Source organism: Carlito syrichta, unplaced genomic scaffold (assembly GCF_000164805.1).
Source record: "Carlito syrichta isolate Samal-C Ts95f unplaced genomic scaffold, Tarsius_syrichta-2.0.1 Scaffold135577, whole genome shotgun sequence".
NCBI classification, from domain to species: Eukaryota; Metazoa; Chordata; class Mammalia; order Primates; family Tarsiidae; genus Carlito; species Carlito syrichta.
Window position 1 is genome coordinate 87256 of NW_007079673.1, and position 23592 is coordinate 110847.

The 23592-nt window shown below is 56.9% G+C and overlaps 1 protein-coding gene across 1 annotated transcript in view; it reads left to right on the top strand.

Annotated features, from left to right (window-relative positions):
* The first annotated feature begins 6709 nt into the window (after positions 1-6709).
* CRTC1 (CREB regulated transcription coactivator 1) overlaps positions 6710-23592 on the top strand; it is a 52305-nt gene continuing 35422 nt past the window's right edge. Inside the window, exon 1 of the mRNA XM_021708214.1 lies at positions 6710-6802. Within this exon, the coding sequence (XP_021563889.1) occupies positions 6710-6802 (93 nt within the window). The remainder of the gene's footprint in view (positions 6803-23592) is intronic.

Here is a 23592-nt window from a genome sequence, read left to right on the forward strand (position 1 = left end):
CCTCAGGCTTCCAAATAGCCGGAATTACAGGCATGCACTACCACGCCCGGCTAATTTTTTGATTTATTGTAGAGATGAGGTCTCGCCTGCACAGGTGGGTCTCGAACCCGCAGGCTCAGGCAATCCACTCACCTCAGCCTCCCAAAAGGCATGGGATTACAGGCTGAGCCACCGAGCCCAGCTCTTTTCCTTGTCAAAAGTCATTGGACCATGTACATGAGGGTTTATTTCTGGACTCCCTATTCCATTCCATTGGTCTGCATGTGTACCTTTATGCCATACCACACTGCTTTCTATAGCTTTATAGTACATTTTGAAATCATGAAGTGTAAATCCTCCAACTTTATTCTTCAAGATTGTCTTGGCTATTTGCAGTTTTTGAGATTACATATGAATTTTAGGGTAGATTTTTTTTCTTTCTTTTTTTTTCTTTCTTTCATAGAGATGAGGTCTCACTGTGTTGCCCAGGCTGGTCTTGAACTCCTGGGCTCAAGCAGTTCTCCCGCCTTCCTCCTAAAGTGCTGGGATTACAGACATGAGCTACTGTGCCCTGCTGATTTTTTCTATTTCTGCAAAAAAGTTGGGATTTTGATACGGATTGTATTGAGTCTGTAGACTGCTCTGGTTAATATTTCCAGCTCAGCAGTATTAAGTCCCATTCTCTTACTCCCAGCTATGTGACCCTGGGCACGCAAATAACTGGCCCCTGCCTCAGTTTCCCCATCTGTAAACTGTGCTGTGAAGGGGGTTATCCTGCCAGTGCATGGACAGTCCTTAGGACCATAGCTCACACAGTTGGTGCTCTGTGAAGGCAGCTGTGTTTGCTGGGAGGGCTGCCTGGAGGAGAGCCCTGCAGTGGGACTGGCAGGATAGAGCCTAAGGGGATGGGAAGGGTCTTTGTGTAGTGGAGGAACAGCATGTTTGGAGGCCTAGAGGGGTCAGGTGGGGAGGTTGGAGAGAGGAGAGCCAGGTCTGGAAGGGCCCCAGAGCTAGACTGGGGAGCTTGGGTGGGATCCCAAAGCCAACTGTGGGGGGTCGGGAGAGACCCAGGATCAGCTTTGAGTTTTAGGAAGAACTTGAGGAAAGAGGGTGAGGGGTGGCCAGGAGAACAGGCGAGGGAGGCATGGGGCCTGGGGGACTTGGGCACCCAGAGGAAGGGTGCCCACCAGGCTGCCTGCACCTGGGCCTGAGGGAAGAACAGGGCACTCGGGTTTCTGGCCGCGACTTCACCATTGGGAAGGCGATGGTGCTGTCTGCCAGGGCCACAAAGGTTGGGGGAGGAGTTGGGGCCATGCTGAGCATGGCAAGGGGCTACTGGGCTGGAGAAGTCCCCTGGGGCATTCCAGGGAATGTTCTGCCAGCAGGGCTGGGTGGCACGTGGGATGTGGCTCATAAGAAGATGTGGCACGGGGAAGCCCAGAGGCCGAGTTCTTGGAGAGCCAAGGCTGAGGGTCGCTGGGTTCAGGAAGGGCCTTGGCCTTCTGGGTGCAGCCTGAAAGCCGAGTCAGGGCTCCTGGGGGCCACCCTCGTCCCCAGCCCTGGACACTCTCCCTGCGCCCCAGCTTGTGGTGCTTAGAGGCAGGCCTGACTGTGGCTTCTGTCCTCAACCTGACCACCCTGCCCTGCACCAGCGTCCTGTCCAGAAGGCTTCCTGCTGCGTGGACCCTCATCCGCCCGGTGCCAGTTTGGGCTGCGGGGCATCTGGAGGTGGGCGGTGTGAGGGGAGGTGGGGGCAGCTCTGGTGAGAGTGGCTGCATGTGGAGCCTGGGCATGAAGGAGGGAAGCACTGGGAGAGCGGTGGTCAGGGTCTTCAGGGGCAGAGGGGGAGCTGGACCTGTCTGGGCTGGGTCCAGGTGAGGCTGTGGGCAGGAGTCGGGCGAGCTGGTGGTCAGTGGATAGCCCTCCTTGGCCCTCTGGTGGCTGTGCACCTGGAGTTCAATCTGAGTCCCTGTGACAGGTATCTGTGAGCTCATTCACATGTCCAGATGTTGCTGGGCCCCAACCTGGAATGTGCCAGGGTCAGGGGTCTCTTCCTCCAGTTAGAACCCAAGGCCTTAGAGGGCTGAGGCCTGGGACACACCTGCCCTATGTCCCCTTGCCACGGAGGGGCCGCCGCTCCTGCATTGCCTGCCTCACCCGGGCCCCTCAATCCTGCCTACACCCAGCACAGGGACTCTGTGAAGACAGCTCTAGGTACACCAGGTTAAGTCTTGCCGGTAGCTTCTGGCTGCACTCAGGTGGGGATCCCATGAGGCTTAGCTCTGAGCTCCCAGCCCCCTCTCCTTGCTCACCTCAGCCTCCCTGGTCAGTCACTGTCGTGGTCCCCCTGTGATCCCAGGGCCTTTGCACTCCCTGCACCCCTTGTCTGGAGTGCTCTTCCAGTGTCACCTCCTTGGCCATCTGCTCCCCATGCCCCCATTTCCTGCTTGTTTTCTGCAAGGCCCCGCCCACTCACTCGCTCCCCAGCTGCCTTCCTCTGCCTGCCCAGTGTCTTGTCCCTGCCCCCTCATCTTGTCCCTCACTCCACAGGCTGGAGAGGTTTCTCCCAGGCTCCTGCCTCATGACAAGGGCTGGGTTTGGTGTAGGAGGGACCTACTGATATGGGCATTGAGGACCATTAAGGAATGGCCAGGGTATTTTATTTTTATTGCTGTATGGGGGGAAATTCCTTGTTGTTGATGTAGGCATATTTGCTATGAGGCCATGAAGTCTCAGCCTGTCCATCCTGCCCCCAGTGGAGCCATGGGGCTCGTCCTGGCCAATGAGGACTGGCTTCCCCTGCAGCAGGCTCCCAGTACCTCACACGCACCCAGGCCTCCAGTCCTGCTGGGGGTACTGCCTAGCCAGCAAGTCCTTCCTGGAGGGGACCAGTCCTGCCGGCTGGACAGGACATGCAGGATGTTCTGCAGGGAGGGCGGCAGAGGAGACAGGAGCAGGCAGGAGCTCCTGTTCCTCCCGTGGGGGCTCTGGGTCGGCATGTGTTGAAGGTCACACCCCATGTACCCCTGACTCTTGAGAAAGCCTGTGCCCAGGCCAGGCTGTGAACCACCCTATCCCCCCATCCCACCCTACAGTGTCCCTCCCAGGGCTCTGCAGGCGAGGGTGTTCACCCTGGCCACGTGCTAGTGGCTAACTGCTGGCCAGTTCAGCGGTATTCCTTGGGGTTTGGCTCAGGGTGAGACCTGCGTTCTGGGCTTTGCGTGGCCCTTGTGCAACATCCCAGCTCTGCACTGTCCCCTGGGGGGACTTCTTGTGGAGGGGTCCTCTCCCCAGGCCTCAGGTCAGGTCACACAGCTGCAGAACTGGAGTGAGGTGTAGTGGGGATGTGAGGGGTGCCCAGGACCACCTCAGACATGGGCACAGGGGGGCCAGTGCTGCACTGCCACTCCTTGGGGGCCTGGGTGACACAACGCCATCTGGGGGCTGGGTGACACATCACCAGCCAGGAGCCCGGGCCATGGGTTGTTGGCACTTCAGGCCAAGCAGGGAAAGCCAAGTAATTCTGATGTTTAAGTTAATTTTGAAAAAATTTAGAAGTTGGCCACCAGTCTGCATTTTTTTTGAAGTGCTCCTTAGACCTCAGGAAGGCCACAGCTGCAGCCGCCGTGCTCCTGCGTGCCAGGTCACGGATCTGATGTGGACCTGTCCCTGAGGGCCTCTGGCCTGCATTAGATGGGCAGCCACGCCTGTCCTGGTGGGTTTGGGGTGTCCTGTTCGTCTCTGCTGCTTTGTGAGGGGTGTGCTAGGGCTGAGGGTCTTGGCTTGGCTGGCGATGTTCCTCTTTCTTGTACACATGTGGCCATGGTGGCTTTCTAGTTAGAGGGTGCCAGGGTAGGCCCCTCTGTTACCCCCACACTGCCAGAACCTTGGGAATGCTTTTTATTTCTCCTTTTCTTAAACTGAGGTAAAATAGATGTAATATAAATGTAGCCTTTCAAAAACGTACAATTTAGTGCCATTTAGCACATTCACAGTCTTGTGCAACCACCACCTCTATCTAGTTCAAGAACATTCCATCTCCCGAAAAGGAGATTCCGTCCCATCAGCAGTCACTCCCCATCCTCTCCCCAGCCCCTGACGGCCATGAATCTGCCTCTTGTCTCTGTGGATTTGCCTGTTCTGGACATCACTATCAATGGAGTCACACACGACATGGCCTGCTGTGTCTGGCTTCCCTCCCTCCACGTTGTGTGTCCGAGGTTCGTCCATGTCATGACCTGTGTCAGTGCCTCTCTCCTTTCTGTGCCTGAGTCGTCCTCCATGTGTAGGGGGATCATGTTCTGGTTGTCCTCCGTCTGCCCATGGATACTTGGGTTGTGGCTGCCTTTTGCTAGCTCTGAATACAGCTGCTGTGGACACTCGTGTGCGCATGTTTTCGGTTCTCTTGGGTCTGTCCCTAGGAGCGGAATTGCTGGGTTTGGCTGCAGCTCTGTGTTTAGCTGAGAGCTGACTGGCGTTGTAAACTCTCTTCCATGCTCTCCGCTGCACCCTGCTGTGGGTGCTGAGGCCCTGCACACCCCACTCACTTCCCTCTCCTTCCCCACTCCCCTCCCTCTGAGTGTGTTGGCCTGTGATGGCCTCACGTCACGGAGGGTTGTGGTGTTTCCTGGTGGCCCCGCAGAGGAGCAGCCCTGCCAGCTGGTGTCAGCTCAGGGTCTGGGAGGCTTGTGCTAGCTAGATTACCGTTCTTGTCTACTTGGAATATTCCATTTGTAGTGAAGACACGAAGGCCAGGGTGCTGAGTAATATGCCCAGACCCAGAGCCCCTTTCTGCTCTACCAGAGGAGCTAATGTCCCCAGAGGCCACGCAGAAGGATTGTCTGAGCCCAGGAGGTCAAGGCTGTAGTACGCAGAAGGGCTGGTATGAGGACTCAGTCAGTGGAAGGTGCGCCTGGATGCCCCTGCTGTGTCTGGGGGTGACCTGCTTCCTGTCCTGGCGGGCGGGGCTGTGTTGGTAGGGCCTCTGAGTGTGGATACCCTTGCTGATTAAGCAACCACATGCCTCCCAGGGGCAGTTGTCACCTCCTCCCTCAGCACCCAGGTCTGCCTGAAAGCAGCGGGGCAGGAAGGGAGCGCACTAGGTTCCACACAACCCTACACTGTCTCTAGGATATGCATGATGCTGGGAACCATGCACACCCAGGGACATGGTCCATGGCACCATATCAAAGCCAGGGTCAGGCACCCCAGGAGTCAGAATACCTCTGTTTGCAGGAAGCCCCCGTGGTACACCTGTGGACATGAAGCAGTGTCCCCAGTGGCCTGTGTGGCCTCCCTCCATTTGCCTGGTGCTATTTTTTTTTGAGTCAGGGTCTCTCTCTGTCACTCAGGCTGGAATGCAGTGACACGATCATGGCTTACTACAGCCTTGACCTCCTGGGCTCAGACAATCCTTCTGCCTCAGCCCCCAGAGTATCTAGGATGATAGACGCGTACCACCACACCTGGGTGATTTTTTTGTAGAAACAAGGTCTTGCTATGTTGCCCAGGCTTGTCTTGAGCACTCAAGGGATCCTCCTGCCTCAGCCTCCTAAAGTGCTGGGATTATAGGGGGGAGCCACCATGCCGGCCTGGTATCACTTTTGCAGTAAAACTTACACTCCTTAAATAGTCATAGGCAGCCTCCCGTCGCAGCTGGCTTGAGCTTTGCTCACCAGACATCTCTCCAGAGTGTTCTCGTTTCTGGACAGCAAGTGAGGGCTTGTGGCGTCTTTCCCATCTCCAGAAGGCCAGTGATGACCTCAGGGACCCACCCTTCCTGCTACATCCTGCTGCCCGCCCCTGAGCACAGGGCCTGCCCCTCCTGTGCCCTCCCTCCTCCCCATGGCCTCTCCATTCCCACTGGGCCCTGAGGCCACAGTGCCGCTTGAGCCCTGGGAGGTCTCTGTGCCTGTTCAGAGCCGTTCAAGCCCTGTGTTCATTTGTCCCCTGGGGCTGCGTTGACAAATGACCACACACCTGGTGGCCTAAGAACCAGAAGCATATGTCCTCACAGTTCTGGAGTTTGGAAGTCTGAAGTCCAAGTGTTGGCAGGGTTGGCTTCCTACAGGGCCTCTAGAGGAGGGTCTCCATCTTCTCCTCCAGCTTCTGGGGACTCCTGCCTTCCCTGGCTTGTGGTTAGCTCACTCCAGTCCCTACTCTGTCTTCACGTGACCGTCTCTGTGTCTGTCCTTATCTTATAAGGACACCACCATTGGATGGGGCCCACCCTCCTCTGTTATGACCTTAACTCAATTAGAGCTGCAAAGACTTTATTTCCAAACTGGGGTCCCATTGCAGGTGTTGGAGTCAGACTTGGACGTGCCTTTTTTGGGGTGTGTCCCACAGCAGAAGGTAAGTCACGTGTGAATGATCTGTGCCCAGTAAGGGGATACGGCTTCCCTTGCAGCCCCCTGGGCATACCCCCTTCCCCCAGCATGTGGTATCATGCTCTCGTTCCTGGAGCAAAGTACTTGCGTTGGCCTCAGGCCAGGGCTCTAAGTCAGCCTGTCTGGAGGTCTGTCCCAGCTAGGCTGAGGGGCGCGTGCTAGCCCCGCCCCCACTCAGTACTACCATGTCCCCTTGACTCCACTCCCCACCTCTCTGCCTCACTTGCAGGTGGCTGCTGTTTGGCACTGCCCATGGCAACCCCATGTCCCAACCTGGACGCGGGTATAGTTGCTTGACATCGGGGGTGAGAGGCTGCTGGGAACAGCCTCCGTGCTAGGGCATGGGGGAGGGGCGGCCTCCAGGGCACCCGGGCCCACTGGTGGCCTTTGTCCCCCAGCCGTCCCGCCTGGTGTCTGGCTCTGGAGGTCCTGCGGTGAGTGCGGCAGCCACAGCTCTCCCTTGGGGGTCCCGTGGCCTGAGGATCACCATACATGGTGGGGCCCTGGGGCTGGAACGTGGCTCTCCATGCCACCTGCCCTGTGCTTGCCCCAGCATGCACTGGTGCAGGGAGAGGATGAGGTGGGCAGAATGTGGAGTGGGGGTATTTTTCCTGGAGCCAGGGAACCTGCTCAGGTGGGGAGTGCCTGAGGCCATCTGCAGTGTTGACTTGGGGGCCCCAAGAGGAAGTGTCTGCATTGTGCAGCCAGGAGAGGGCACCTGGGCCCAGGTGGAGGTAGAAGAGGTGAAAGGGCCTGGGGCTGGGCAGGGGAGCGAGCAGGCCTGGGGGGTCCCAGGCAGGTTCAGTTTGGGCATGTGTGAGTACACATGTTCATGCACACAAGTGTGAGTAGTGCACACGTGGGTGTGTAAGCGTGCGTGTGCATATATGTGTGTCTGTGCACGTGTGATTATGTTTGGTGGCACAGTGTAAGCAAGCACATATGTACAGGCATGTGAGTGCATGTGTGTGGCTATGTGAGTGTGTGCATGCTTACCATGTCTGTAGGGCGGGCGCCGGGCTGGAGATGAGGTCAGGGAGCATCAGGTGAGCAGTAACGGTGATACACTCGAGGCGGGGCTGAGAGGGACCTACTTGGGAGCAGGGGTGGGGGGGGGCTTCCTCCAGAACCCTCTCTCAGGGTCTTTCTGTCTGGAGGACCAGGGCATGTGGGAACCCAGGTCTGGATCTGTTTCCTTGTTTTCTCTGCTGGGTGGTGGCCTTCAGGATGAGGACAGTCCCGGAGCCTGATGGGAGCCCTTGTAATGGGCCCAGAGCTGGGTTGGGGCTGCCACCCATGTTGCCTGCAGGGCTGATCTTTCCTCTGTGGAGCAGTCCCCCAAACATGGTCCTCACCGAGGGTCACAATGCCCACTCAGCAGGCGCCTGTGTTCCCACCTGTGTCTGACCCACAAGGTGGGCACGGAGGCCCACAGAGGCAACCAGGGCTGAGGCAGGGCCCTCCAACCATCCGCAGGGCCAGTGGGGCTGGGGCCTGCGGACATAGCTCCGAGAGGAGGGTTCCAGGTGGGCTAGTGGCAGGCAGGAGCAGAGCAGGTTGCAGGGGTGCAGGAGGGGCCTCTTGGAAGAGGGGGCTTCGGTGTGATCTCCAGGTCAAGGCAGCAGGTGTTTCCAGCCTTGGGCGCGTGTGTGTGTGTGTGTGTGTGTGTGTTGTGGGGGGCTGATGCAGGCAGACCCCCGGGGCGGGGACTTGGGCTGCAGGGAGAGGACCTGTGGCAGGGACAGGGAGGGATGGAGGTGAGGGCCTGGCCAGGCTGGCCAGAGTCGGGGCAACTTTCATTTATTTAATTATTATTGAGGTGCATGCCCCATAATAACATAAAATACACCATTTCAAAGTGCGCAGTTCTGTGGCATTCAATACATTCACAGTGTTGTGCTTTGTCACCTCTATCTAGTTCTAGAACAGTCTCATCCCCCTAAAGGAGACCCTATCCCACCAGCATTCACTCCCTAACCCCCTCTCCCAGCCCCTGGCAGGCATGAATCTGCTTCCTGTCTTTCTGGATTTGCCTGTTCTGGATGCTTCATATCAATGGAGTCACACATGCGGCGTCCTGCTGTGTCTGACTCCTCTTGCTTGGCGTCATGTGTTCATACACATTGTGGCCTGTGCCAGGCCTCACTCCTTTCGATGACTGGGTTGTCCTGCTTGTGTGGCTGGGCCACGTTGTGTTTAACCGTCATCTGTTGGTGGCACTTGGTTTCTCCCGACTTTTTGACCACTGTCCATGGTCACACAGTGTTAGTGAGGACGGCTTTCATTTCATGGGGGCCTCAACTTGGGAGCAGAATTGCTGGGTCATGTGGCAATGCAGAATTTCACCTGTTGAGGAACCACCAAATGGGTCGGGGTTTACTTTAAATAGAGTGGAAACCTACTGATGTGTTTAAGATAGGAGGTACATGACTTGAACTGAATTAATAAAGAAAAGAAAAAGAAGGTGTCTCTGGGAGCAACTTGCAGAGGGAGCAGGGAGACCTGGGAGAAGGTTGTGCAGGTGTCCGAGATGACGCAGGCTGCGTCCAGAGAAGGTCCAGTTTGCTTTCTTTCTGGTAGGTGCAGCCCCGGCCAGGGACCCTTCCCCTGGTCCAGGCCTTTTCTTGCATGGTGAGCGTACACAGGACGACTGAATATATCCAAGACGTGACATGAGGACGAGGAGGCAGGTGAGGGCCAGCCCCATTGAGTCCCCAAGACCTGGAGCGCCAGGCCTGGCCAGGAGACTCGGGAGCCTGGAGCGAGGCCCTGGAGGAGTTTGGAGGGCTCCCTTGGGGTACAAGGTGGGCTGAGGGAGCCCAGGATCTGGCCTCCAGATCATAGACTGACTCTTAGTGTTATTATGTAACTCTAGAGTTGAGCTATGTGTAAAAAATGGAGCATAAAGCTATTTTGGTGCCGTGGTAATGAGGGCATCTTGCTTTTGTCTTATCTTCCCGCGGCCCCTGCCGTCTTAGGAGGGGAGGCAGCGTGGAAGGAGCTGCTCAGAGAGGCGGGCTTAGCCCAGACCCCACGCAGGCCCTGTGTCAGCAGGCAGATACCGTTTTCAAAAGTCATTTGTTCTGCATTGGCCAGAGGCAGCTCCCAGCAGATGGCCCACGACACCCAGAGTCCTGGAGGCTGGCAGGGCTGACCCGGCGCAAACGAGGCCGGACTTCTCTGCCACATCTGGGATCTTGCTTCCAGAAGCCAGGCTCGACGTTTTCAAGGTGGCACAGGCTCCAGGAGACCTGGACGTGTCTGTGTGGGTGGCGGTGGGCTCCCTGCCTGGGACGAGGGGCCACTCGGGTGGCAGTCCCCATGTGGTGTCGGGGTCCTGGCTAGTGGTTTGCGTCATTCAATGGGTGATGAGATTTTAAACTGAGCTGCAGAAGATTTGCTCCCCCAACCACAAATAGAGGTGTGTGCTTGTGCCTTCTAGAAGCTGAGTGTGCCCAAGAGCTGTTGGAGTCAAGGTGGAGAACTGAGGACTTCGGAATTCTTTCTCCTTCTATCCGTGTGCCCTACCTGCACATGTATGTGGGGCCTCGGGCTTGCCTTAGTTTCTTGTGGCTGTTGTGACAAATTATCACAAACTTGGTGACTCAGAGTAGAAGTTTGCTGAGTACAGTGGCCCACCCATATAACCCTAGCACTTTGGGAGACTGAGGCAGGAGGGTCACAGGAGACCAGGAGTTTGAGATCAGCCTGGGCAACATAGTGACATTATCTCAACAAAAAATACCAAAAGAATTTTAGCTGTGCATGGTAGTGCCTTTAGTCCCAGCTACTTGGGAGGCAGGAGATTGGCTTGAGCTTGGGAGTCAGAGGCTGCAGTGAGCTGAGATCACACCACTGCACTCCAGCCAGCACAAGAGATCGAGACCCTGTCTGAAAAAACAAAGCCAAAAATCCCCAGAAGTGTACTCTATCAAGGCATCAGCAGGACTGATTCCTGCAGAGGGTTCTAGTGGGGACCCTTCCTGCCTCTTCCCTCTCCTGGTGTTCCTTGCGTTCTTGGCTCGTGGCTGCATCCCCCCGTTCTCTGCCTCTGTCTTCAAGTGGCTGCCCCCACTTGGGGTGACTCTCTCTCTCCTCTCCTAAGGACATGCCATTGGATTTAGGCCCCAGCTTGTTGTCACTAGACTAATGACATCAACGGGGACCCTCTGTCCAGATGCAGTCACATTCTCAGATACGGGAGGAGTACATGGACATGTGTCTCTGGGGGACACAGGTAACACACAGCTGGTGTTCCCCACACCCATCCTCATTGGCCCTCGACGGGGCCCTGGCTTCTCTGAGTCTGCCCTAGAGGTGTCTTGACGTACCCCATGCTCAAGTGCTCGAGGGTGCCCTCATGATAGAAAGGCTGGGGTCCCAGTACTCTCATGGCTGGTCAGCCGAGTGGAGGTGGAGTCTGTGCTATCGGGGCACGAGATGTGCGTGGCAGGCTCCCACCTGTGCCCCAGCTCACTGAGTCCCAGACAAGATTCGTCCCAACCCCTTTCTCTGCCTTCCTGCTGGGAGGAAGCAGCCATGTTGGAGGTGAGCACACAGGATGGGCCGGTCTGAGCTTGTCTGGGGTCCCTTGACCTGGAAGAGGTGGACTTGGGGCACAGACACCGGCTGTGGACACACAGGTGACTCCCATCTCATGTGACACTGATAGGGTGGATTGAATAGTGTCCCCCAGACACCTGCATCCAGGTCCTGCCTCCTGGGACCGTGACTGTGACCTCATTTGGAAGAAAGATCCTCAGGGTGAAATTAAGTTGAAGACCTGAAGACGGAGTCATCTTGGCTTTGGGATCAGCCCTGAATCTAGGGACTAGTGTCCTCACAGGAAGAGGAGGGGACACATGCCGCAGGAAGCCCACGTGACAGCAAAGCCCATGTGAGACTGGGGCTGAGGTCACAAGCCAGGCTGCCAGCACACCGACAACGCCTGCCCTGCGGTTGTGTCCAGTTCCCATAACACAGAGTGGTAACCGTTTTACAGCATGTGACTTCAACCTGAGGAAGCTGACTGAAATGCATATGTAAATGGTGCAGTTCAGTGGCAGCACATTCACAGTGCTGGGCAGCCACCACCTCCATCTAATTCCAGAACATTCTCATCCCCCAGAAGGAGACCCTGTTCCATCAGCAGTCCCTCCCCACCTCCTCCCTAGCTCTCAGGGAGAGCTACTTCCTGTCTACTACCTGTCTCTGTGGATTTGCCTGTTCTGGACGTTTCTTTTCTTTTTCTTTTTTTTTTTGAGTTGGAGTCTCACTCTGTCACCCAGGCTGGAGTGCAGTGGCACACTCATGGCCACCGCAGCCTCAACCTGCTGGGCTCAGGTGATCCTACTGCCTCAGCCTTCCAAGTAGCTGGAACCACAGGCACACGCCACTATGCCCAGCTAGTTTGCTTGTTTGTTTGTTTGTTTGTTTGTTTTTGAGTTGGAGTCTCACTCTGTCACCCAGGCTGGAGTGCAGTGGCACACTCATGGCCACCGCAGCCTCAACCTGCTGGGCTCAGGTGATCCTACTGCCTCAGCCTTCCAAGTAGCTGGAACCACAGGCACACGCCACTATGCCCAGCTAGTTTGCTTGTTTGTTTGTTTGTTTGTTTGTTTTTGAGTTGGAGTCTCACTCTGTCACCCAGGCTGGAGTGCAGTGGCACACTCATGGCCACCGCAGCCTCAACCTGCTGGGCTCAGGTGATCCTACTGCCTCAGCCTTCCAAGTAGCTGGAACCACAGGCACACGCCACTATGCCCAGCTAGTTTGCTTGTTTGTTTGTTTGTTTGTTTGTTTTTGAGTTGGAGTCTCACTCTGTCACCCAGGCTGGAGTGCAGTGGCACACTCATGGCCACCGCAGCCTCAACCTGCTGGGCTCAGGTGATCCTACTGCCTCAGCCTTCCAAGTAGCTGGAACCACAGGCACACGCCACTATGCCCAGCTAGTTTGCTTGTTTGTTTGTTTGTTTGTTTGTTTTTGAGTTGGAGTCTCACTCTGTCACCCAGGCTGGAGTGCAGTGGCACACTCATGGCCACCGCAGCCTCAACCTGCTGGGCTCAGGTGATCCTACTGCCTCAGCCTTCCAAGTAGCTGGAACCACAGGCACACGCCACTATGCCCAGCTAGTTTGCTTGTTTGTTTGTTTGTTTGTTTGTTTTTGAGTTGGAGTCTCACTCTGTCACCCAGGCTGGAGTGCAGTGGCACACTCATGGCCACCGCAGCCTCAACCTGCTGGGCTCAGGTGATCCTACTGCCTCAGCCTTCCAAGTAGCTGGAACCACAGGCACACGCCACTATGCCCAGCTAGTTTGCTTGTTTGTTTGTTTGTTTGTTTGTTTTTGAGTTGGAGTCTCACTCTGTCACCCAGGCTGGAGTGCAGTGGCACACTCATGGCCACCGCAGCCTCAACCTGCTGGGCTCAGGTGATCCTACTGCCTCAGCCTTCCAAGTAGCTGGAACCACAGGCACACGCCACTATGCCCAGCTAGTTTGCTTGTTTGTTTGTTTGTTTGTTTGTTTTTGAGTTGGAGTCTCACTCTGTCACCCAGGCTGGAGTGCAGTGGCACACTCATGGCCACCGCAGCCTCAACCTGCTGGGCTCAGGTGATCCTACTGCCTCAGCCTTCCAAGTAGCTGGAACCACAGGCACACGCCACTATGCCCAGCTTATTGATCGATTGATTGAAGTCTCGCCAAGTTGCCTAGGCTGGTCTTGAACCCCTGGACTCAGGCAATCCTCTCGCCTCAGCCCTCCCAAGTGCTGGGATTGCAGGCGTGAGCCACTGCGCCTGGCTGTGTTCTGGACATTTATGTCAACGGAGTCAAACATGCTGTGGCCTGCTGTGTGTGGCTTCTCTCACTTAGCACCATGTGTTCAGAGTTCATCCATGCTGTGGCCCGTGTCAGAACCTCTCTCCTTTCTATGGCTGAATACCGTTCCTTGTGGTCGGACCACACTGTGTTCATCCACTCACCCTTTGGCTGCCATGAGCCGTCCACCTGTGTTTGGAGATGGCTCACATCTCGTCCTCCACCTCACCCCATCCCCATGTGCTTCTTGTCCCTGCTCTCAGGCGGTCCCAGGGCATGAGGAACGGAGGAGGGAGGGTGCCCATATCCCAGCAGCCTGGGGGGCAGAGACAGGTCCTGACGTGGGGCTGTCAGACCACAGAGTCTGTGTGGCACCCCCGTGCTGCTGCTTAGCATACTGGGAGTTGGTGGCCAAGGCCAGTCCATGGGGACCTCAGGTTGAGGACCCCAGCAAGAGCTCTGGAAGGTGAGGCATCTGCTCCTGCCTGCCTGCCACTTGTCTAAGGGCTGGAGGGGCAGCCTCAGAGCCGTGTGCCTTGGGGATCAGAGAGACCTTTGAGCAAGGGAGTGCTTGAGGGACATGGGGGCTCGTGGAGGAGACAGCCCCGCATCTACACACCTTGGCCTGTGCCGGCCCGCAGCAGCCTCCTCTGTGGCAAGGCAAATGGCTTCCATCCTCCTGGAGGCCCTGGCAGGGTAAGTGAGCTGGAAGCTCTGGAAGGGAGGATGACTTTGGCTTGTCAGTGGTGGTGGTGTCCAGCTGTCCCTGGGCAGAAGTATGGCTCAGATTGTGGCTGTGTGATGCACTTAATGAGCATGTGAACCCTCCTGGACAGAAGCACATCATCCCACATCTGCGGTCACACTTTTAGCTTAGGGATTGGTGGGACTGCAGCAGACACGGGCACCTCAGCGGCGTCCCCAGGGCTCCTGTTGCCTTTGCAGATGGTGAGGCCTCAAGGAGGGAGTGCTGACAGCTGCTTGGCTGGGGCGGAGTGTGTGTGCGTAGGGGGTTCTCTACTTACTGGGGTTCAGTGTCATTTTCATGTTAAAGAAAGGGAACGGCAACAAGCATTGTCTGTGGAGGGGGGTTAGGGATGAGCCAGGTCACGGATCAAGGGGCCTGGGTGTGTGGAGCGTTCCCGTGTCTCGTCCTGTCCTCCCAGTGGGGCCTAGGCAGGGAGATGGCAGCATCTGTGGGTTGCTGTCTGCGTGTCCTGTGGCTACATGACAGTGACCACAACCCAAGTGGCGCAGGACAACAGGCGTTGACTGTAACTGTCATGAAGCCAGAAGTCTGGGGTCAAGGTATCAGCTGCACTCCTGCCAGAGGTCTGGGGAGGGCCCTGTCTCTTCCAGCCTCTCTTGACCTGTGGCCATGTGCCTCTGACCCACCTTCCCCTCTGCGGCTCCTACTGTCTCTTAGGATGCCAGGTTTTGGTCTTTCGCATGCCACAGGACGATTTCTTCACCTCTAGCTCCTTCACTTCATGATGTCTGCAAAGATCCTTTTCTCAAGTAAGGTCATGCAGACTGGGCGCAGTGTCTCACGCCTACAATCCCAGCACTTTGGGAGGCCAAGGTGAGAGGATTACCTGAGCCCACGGGTTCGAGACCAACCTAGGCAATTTGGTGAGACCCCCCGCCATCTATATAATAAATCAAAAAATTAGCCGTGTGTGGTGGCGTGCACCTGTAGTTCCGGCTACTTGGAAGGCTGAAGCAGAAGGATCATGTGAGCCCAGCAGGTCGAGGCTGCGGTGGTTGGGAGCATGCCACTACCCTCCAGCCTGGGTGACAGAGTGAGACTCCTACTAAAAAAAACACAAAAAACAAAATAAAGTCATGCTCTCAGGACATAACTTTTTGGGACATTAAGTGAGACTTGTACCCGAGCTGACCTTCCCTGAGTGCTGGATCTGTGCCCATGTGGTGTGGTGGATGGGGCTCCAATGGGATCTCCCGTCACCCCAGTTGTCCTTGTCAGTTTCCTAGGCCTCAGACCCTGTCGCCTGCCCAGCCCCCACCTGTGTTCCCCCCCCTTATCCGTACCCTATCTGGGAGCATCCTTCCTGTGGGCCCTCCCTGGGGGTGTCCTCCTGGAGCTGCGGGTAACCCTCTTCACCCCCAAGTATAACTGGCAGACTCTGTGCTCCTGCCCCACAGATCCCAGCGTCTGTCTTCTTGGCTCTCCAGACCAGTGTTCATGTGTGAGACCCCGCTCGCTTCCCAGTGCCTCCCGCCCTCCTGGCAGTGTGAGTGGGTACCCTTCCCCCGCCCTCCAACCTCCAACCTCTGTAGGGCCTCTGCACTGCAACTCCTCCTCCCTCAGCATTGTCCTGAGACTGGCCATATTGATGCCCCACACCATGGCCCCAGGGAGCCCCCATCCTCAGGGGCCCTCCTGTCCGGGTCATCACTGTGTTTGCAGGTTCACACCTATTTCTGTCCTGGAGGAGAAGAACCTGGGTCTTCAGTTCCCGCTCAGTGCTCAGGAGGCCTCGTCACCCTCCTCAAGCAGGGAACAAGGCAGCCTGGCTGACTGTCCCCACACAAGGTACCTGGGGTCAGCACTGGAGAAGGCGCATGCCAGGCTCCCAAGGCCACGGGCTGCTGGCAGATATAACTTGTCCCTCCCATCCCTGGGGAGGCGCCGCCTGGCATCCTCGGTGCCCACCCCTGGCCCTAGCCCTCTTCAGAGCCTCCTGCCTCCGGTCTGGATTGGGCACCGTTTCTCTCTTCCTGAGACTGGCTCAGCTGTGCCTCCTCCCCCAGCACAGCCCGTCATCCTCCCGGCTTATGGGGTCTACCTCACCCTTCCTTTGTTCCGAATGATTCTTCCCTTCCATGTAGGGTGCTTCTGGGGCTGCTGGACCCCTCCCCACTACCTGGCCCTGGCCCAGCCCTCTGGGATGTCTCTGGGAAGGGACAGCCTGGCCTCATCCTGGATCTGGAAGATGCTTCCCCCACTCATGCAGTGTTCTTGATCTCTGTCACTGAGGCTGGCCCTGGAGCAGGCGCCAGCCCCTTGCTCTCCCAGCTGGTGACACAGGAACATCTTTGCACATGAATCTGTACTTTGGATAATTTCCCCCAGGGGCGCTTCCCAGAAGTGGGATTACTGGGTCGGAGGGCAGGAGAGAGCATTGCTCAGCTCTCGGACACTGCCAAGTGCTCTGCCGATGCTGCCGGCCACCTGCCTCTGGGAGTCCCAGTCACTTCCGCCCTGCTGACGTGTGTGACCTTGCCTCACCCCTCGGCCGCAGGTGACAGTGGAGGAATCCAAGGCCTGGGAGGAGAGTATGCTGCCCCTGCGGGGGGGGGGGGCAGGATGGGGGTGGGACCAGGCAACTGAGTTGGGACATGAGCCTTGGGCTTGGGCCTCCCTGAGATAGTTCTTTTTTTTTGAGTTAGAGTCTCCCTGTCGCCCAGGCTGGAGTGCAGTGGTATACTCACGGCCACTGCAGCCTCAACCTGCTGGGTTCAGGCGATCCTTCCACCTCAGCCTTCTAAAAGTAGCTGGAACTACAGGCGCGCACTACCATGCCCAGCTAATTTTTAAATTTATTGCAGAGACGAGGTCTCGCCAAGTTGCCCAGGTTGATCTCGAACCCCTGGACTCAGGCAGTCCACTCACCTCGGCCTCCCAAAGCCCAGCTTGGTATAGTCCTTGGTAGCAAGGAACTGGAGGTGATACTGGACTTGGTGACTGTAGTGGGTTGAACCATGTCCCTCTGAGCCTGCGAGTGTGAGCGTGTGGGTCTTTGCAGAGGTGGTGAGTCACAGGGAGGCTATCCCAGGCAGGGTGGCCAGGAACACAAGGTTGGTGTTCATGGAAGCAGATGGGGTGATGCGTCTTTAGGTTGAGGAGCCCAGGGAGGGAGGCCTGGGCGGATGCCCCCCAGCACCTCCGAGGGCCCTGCCCTGCTCTGCTGACACCTTTGTTCCAGAATCCTGACCTCTCAAGCTGTGGGACGTAAACCCCCTTCATTCAGGCCACCTGACTTGGGTCCAGGAAATGAGCACAGTGCCCAGGAGTGGGAGTGGGCCAAGAGGGCCTCCGGAGTCAGGATGGCACCCCCAACCCTGTGCCCCCCAAGTTTGTGCAGTGCTGGGGACATTGCTGTCCCATCCCTGGCTCCCTGTGGCACTCTCTTGTTTCCTGGTGAGGGCTGCACAGCATTCCGGGATCTGTACCCAAGCCCCAGGACAGTGGGCCACCAAGGCAAGTTGTGCACAAGCAGAGCCGGGAAGGAGGGGCAGTGTCCAAGGGGGCTGAGACATGCCAGAGTGCCTGAACCTGCTCCTTTTCAAAGGTAGTCCTAGAGCCAGGGGCGGCCTGAGGGCCCCTCCATGCCTCAGCTCCTGGAGGAGCAGCTCCTTGCCATTTGCTCAGAAACACTTCCCCCAGGCAGTGCCCACGTCCCCAAGCCCCTACCAGCCCACTGGTGCCTGGGGCAGCTTCTCCAGGTGGCGGGTAAATCCAGGCACCTCGAGGCCTGCCTGTCCCTTGGTGATTATGATGGGGCCACACACGGGAACCCCACGGAAACCTGACTCTCTTGGGGCACAACGTGGTACTCAGTGTGGATCTGGGTCATCCTGTGCTATGTGGGCAGCCAGCCCCTGTCCTCTGCCGATTGTACAGAGGACATCCCAGTGCAGCCTGGGCCAGTGGATGACCCGAATGTGAGATATAAAACAGTGCTTTGGGTCTGAGGCTAGCCATGGCCTCTACCTGATGGCCGTGGGAAGGTAGCCTGTGGCTCCAGGTGGCCCTGCTGGTGGCGTTTGTGGGGACAGTTGTCCAAGGCCCTCGGCAGCCCTCGTGAGGCAGCACTGGAACTTGCCTGTGGCTGCGTGTGGACCCCACAAAGCAGGCCCGAGTTTCCCACTGGGGCCCCTCCTGCCTCTCCGGGGCATGTCTGGGGTGTAGGTCTGTGGGAGACATGGCCCAGGGCAGGGTCTGTGCCTGGGAGGCCCCGGATCCTCACTGCTCTACCTGGCGCAGCTCCTGGGACATTGGGGCGGGGTCGGGGGCACTCACAGGACCTTTCCAGGAGGTGTGCCTTGGGGACAGGCCCTTTTCCCACTGAGTTGAGAACCCCCACCGGCAGGTCCACCATGGGGCCACCACTGGGCTCCAGCCTCACCCTCTGCAGGGACGACTCTGGAGAGCCAGCCTGGGATGGTCCCCGTGCCTGTCTTCTGCCCTCCTGCCACCACTCCTGCCCCTGCTGTCCCGCTCCCGACATACTTCCCTCCTCATCCTTCTCCCTGGGGTGTCCCGACTCAGCCCTCCTGACCTTCTGGTCTTGGGGTCCTTGCCTCCCCTCCCCCACTTAGCTCTGAGCAGTCCTGCCTCCCTTGGGCCCCATGGACCCTGCTCTACCGCTGATACCCCCACTCCCACTGCCCGGCCCTTTCCTGTCAGGATCCTCCCTGATGCTCTCTGGGTACCAAGACCCACTTCGAGGGACCCCCTTTCTCCTGGGGCCCAGCCCAGAGGACGCCTGTGGCCTCTTGACACTCTGTGGCGCCAACTGCCTCTTCCTGCTGTGCCCTGAGCCTTAGCTGGGCCCCATGTCCCCGAGGGAGCTCGGGAGGTGAGGGCTCGTCCCAGGACCCACCTGGGTCAAGGCTTGGTTTGTTTGGCTGGATTCATTTTTCTTCCTTCCTTTCCTTCTGACTGGGTTCTTTCTTTCTTTCTCTCTCTCTTTCTTCTCTCCTTCTCTCCCCCTCTCCCCTCTCCCTCTCACCCTCCCTCCCCTCCTTCCCCTCCCCTCTCCTACTCCTAGGCTAAAGTGCAGTGGCTGGATTGTGGCTTACTTAGCCTCTATCTCCTGGCCTCAAGCAGTCCTCCTGCTTCAGCCTCCTGAGTAGCTAGCACTATAGGCACCCCCCTGCCTGTCTGGGTTCACTGTCTTAGGCTGCCATAAGGGAGTACCACAGACTAGGTGGCTTAAAACAGCAGAAATGAATCATCTTCCTGTTCCAGAGCCAGAAGTCTAAGATCAAGGTGTCAGCAGGGCTGGTTCCTCCTGAGGCTGGGAGGGAGAGTCAGTCCTGACCTCCCTCCCGGTTCCTCATGGCCCGGCAGCCCTCGGCAGTTCCTTGGCTGACTGCCTTTGTCTCCACGTGACCGCCTTCACTCTATCTTGCCCCCTGCTTATGAGGACCCAGACATTGGGTTTAGGCTGAACTCGTTTCAAGAGCCTTCACTAACAACATCAAAAAAACTCTCATTTTCTTTTCTTTGGGGGGAGTCCAGGTCTCACTCTGTTGCCCAGGCTGGAGTGCAGCGGCACAATCACGGCCACTGCAGCCTCAACCTCCTGGGCTCAGATGATCCTTCCACCTCAGCCTCCCAAGTGGCTGGGACTACATGCCACCATGACTGGCCACCATGACTGCCACCATGGTACATGACTGCCACCAGGTACATGCCACCATGACTGGCTAACTTTTGATTTTTGTAGAGATGGCGTCTTGCTATGTTGTCCAGGCTGGTCTTGAACTCTTGGGCTCAAGCGATCCTCCCACCTCAGCCTCCCAAAGTGCTGGGATTGTAGGCATAAGCCACTACATCAGAGAAAACTCTATTTTCAAATGAGGTCACATTCTGAGGTTCCAGTGGGCATGAATTTCATGGGGGTGTGAGTCACTCTAGTCCAAGGTACTGATCCAGTGTACCCCAAGCAGGCTGGCTTTAGGTCCCGTGCTGTCCTCCTGCCTACAGGTGAATGGCAGTTCCCCTGCTGGCTCTGCCCGGCTCCCAGCCTGGGACCCCGCTGAGCAGGCACAGTGCTTCCATTTGCGAGGCTGACTCCAGAAATGCTGTCCACAATCTCCTGCCCATCATGTCTTGGCTGCCCAGTGGCCTGGGGTGGGGGGAGGTGAGCGGGAGCTACGGGTCACCCCTGTGTCACAGACTCTTGGACCCTCCAGGGCTGGGACACGCCAGAGCCCGCTTCTATCCCCCCGACCCTTCCTGTATCCCGGAGGCCCAGCAGGGAGAGTCCCATCTCCATGGGCTTTGCCTTGGTTTGGCTGGCCGTGGGTACTTCCTGAAGACCTGGGGTGCTGGCTGGTTCTGGGCTCCCCAGTCTCAGATACAGCTGTCCATGGACGTTTCCTGGGCACAGCACTGGGCCCCACTGTCAGAGCACGTTGGTCTGGGGACAGATACAGGCAGGCAGCTTACTTGTGGGGGAGTGCTACGGGCTCAGTCATCCCTCCCGACTTCACCTGTCAGAGCCCTGGCCACCGGGTGTGACTGTATTTGGAGCAGGAGCTTTTCCAGAGTGACAAGGACTAAATGAGGTGGTGAGAGTGAGCCCTGATCCCTAGGATGGCAGGCCCAGAAGAAGATAGAGGGGGCTCTTCTGTCCACACATGTCTAGGAAGGGCCGTGTGGGGCCCTAGCCAGCAGGTTGCCCTCCAGCCCGGAGCAGGTGCCCCTCAGGAGCCAAGCCAGGTGGACGGGGACTGGACTTCCAGCCTCCAGAGCTGGAAGAAAGTACATTTCTGTCACTTAAGCGCTCTGTCCCCGGGATTTTATCCTGGCCGCATGAACTGAGATGGAGGGTTATTTTGGAAGCAGGGATTGCGGGTCAGGCGTGGCTTCCCGAAGAGCTGAACTGAAACCCAGATGCTGAGCAGGGGTCGCCGAGGAAAGTTCCAGACAAGGGTGCAGGGGTGCAGGGACTCAGTGACAGAAGGCAGGGGAGGGCCTCCAGTGCTGGGGAGGAGTTGAGGCTTGCTCTGAGGACAATGGAGAGAGGGCTCTGAACCTGGAACCCTCCAGAGCCTTTCAGAATGACATTGGGAGCCAGCCCTGCCAGCCCAAGGGAGAACCCGGATTGTAACCAAGGACCCTCCTGTCATCCCTTGAGTGCCTTTGTTTGCTTACCGGATGGGGTACAGCCACGTCTCCCCCTTCACAGGGCTCTGTGAAGCCCCACCCAGAGTGGGCACTCAGCCAGCTGGCTGGGCCGGGGCGCCTTTCGGGGGAGGGAGGCCCCTGTGAACCAGCTGTGCACACCCAGCCCCCGAGGGACCCTTCACACATCCCAGCCACCACCTACGAGAGAAACAAAACGTGCTCGAGGTGGGCCCTCTGATTCCGCTGGGCCTGGAAGTTTGGCGGCGGCAGCAGCAGAACCTGATTAAAGGCATTCCGAGGCACACCGGGTGTTTGTGTATTTGGTCCTGTATTTATATTTTCAGAACTGGCCAAGAGAGTCTGTGGGGAGCCTCTGCCTGGGATGCACGTGCCCTGGTGCGCTCATTCATTCTCATTCAAGTTCCCTCCCATGCGGGGCAGCCTGTCGACCTGGCCTGCTTTGTGAGGGTCGGCTCTGCTGTCCTCACGGGGAGTCCTCCGGGAGCCTGGGGGCCTGCGCTGTGGTGGGACCAAGGCGGCAGCAAAGTTCGCAACTCAAAATGGGCCAGGCATGGGGCTCACGCCTGTCATCCCAGCACTTTGAGAGGCTGAGGTGGGAGGATGGCTTGAGGCCAGGAGTTTGAGACTAGCCTGGGCAATAGAGCAAGACCCTATCTCTACAAAAAAAAAAATAGCCAGGTGTGGTGGCTTGTGCCTGTAGTTCTAGATCCTCAGGAGGCTGAGGTGGGAGGATTGTCTGAGCCCAGGAAGTCTGTGATCATGCCACCGCACTCCAGCCTAGGCAACAGTGAGACCCTGCCCCCTAAAATAGAGCAACTGGAAAAAATAGAGAAAATGGAAAGCTTGTGTGCTGCAAGTGAAAGACAAGCCATAGATGAGGTTAAAATTATTTTACTCATACATCTGATGAGCAATTAATATCTAAGATATATAAAGAATTCTTACAACTCAACAAGAAAAAGACAACCCAGTTTAAAAGTGGGCAGAGGACTTGACTAGATGTTTCTCCAAAGAAGATTTGCAAGTAGCCAACGAGGTCACCCAAAGGTGCTCAGCATCATGAAACATCAGGGAAATGCAAACCAACATCCCTCCACACCCATCAGAAGGCTAAAACTAGAAACTGGCAAGTGTTGGTGAGGAGTGGGGAGCTGAAGCCCTGATGCACTGCTGGCGGGGAGGTAGACGGGCATAGCTGTTGTGGAGGTATCTTGGTGGTCCTTCGGTGTGAGAAGCAGAATTACCCTTTGACCCAGCAGTTCCCCTCCTGGGTTCATGTCTGAGAGACTTGACAGCAGGGACTCAGACACTTGCACACCATGTGCACAGCAGATGCCCTCCAGCAGACAAAGGTAGGCGCACTCCCTGCGTGTCCTTCGGCTGATGAGTGAATACACAAAATGAGGTGTACATGCAAGACACAGGCCACAGCATGACTGGACCTTACAGATATCATGTTACGTGAGAGAAACCAGACACAGCAGGCCACAGCACGCGTGACTCCATTGATAGAAACGTCTAGAACAGGCACATCCACAGAGACAGGAAGCAGATTCGTGGTTGTCAGGGGCTGGGGAGGGGGCGGGATGGGGAGTGACTGCTGATGGGACGGGGTCTTTTTTTTTGAGCTCAGGCTGGAGTGCAGTGATATGCTCACAGCCACCCCAGTGTTGACCTGCTAGGCTCTGGCGATCCTTCTGCCTCAGCCTTCCAAATAGCCAGAACTACAGGTGTGCACTACCACGCCCGGCAACTTTTGGGATTTATTGTAGAGACGAGGTCTCATCATGTTGCCCAGGCTGGTCTCGAATCCGTGGGTTCAGGCAATCCTCTTGCCTTGGCCTCCCAAAGTGCTGGGATTATAGGCTTGAAGCACTGTGCCTGGCTGGTCTTTTTTTTTTTTTTAAAGTTTGAGATGGAGTCTTGCTATGTTGCCCAGGCTGATCTTGGACTCCTGGACTCAAGTAATCCTCCCATCTCAGCCTCCCAGAGTGTAGGATTACAGATGTGAGCCACTGAGCCTGGATTTTTTGGGGGGAAGGGGGATGGGATTTCTTTATGGGGTGATGGAAATGTTCTGGAACTAGACAGAGGTGATGGTGTACAGTGCTCTAAGTACCACTGAATCATTTACATCAAGACAGGATATGGAATATTTAACATTATGTGCATTTTGTCATAACTTTTAAAGGCACACCTTTCACCCAAAAGAGAAAAAAAAAAAACCACCAAGAGAACGGGATCATTCTCCTACTACCCAACTCAGTTTGCGGATGAACAGGGTATGAGGAGGTGGGTACAGGGCATCTCTGTGGGCTGTGGCCTCCCGGTTGAAGCCGTGTTCTCGCCCCAAGTCTCCAGGCTGGATGGTGGCGGCTCTCCGGGAGGGCCAGTCAGGGCCAGCAACCCCCTTTTTTTTTTTGAGTTGGAGTCTCAGTCGCCCAGACTGGAGGGCAGTGGCCGCTCCTGGCCACCGCAGCCTCGACCTGCTGGGCTCCGGC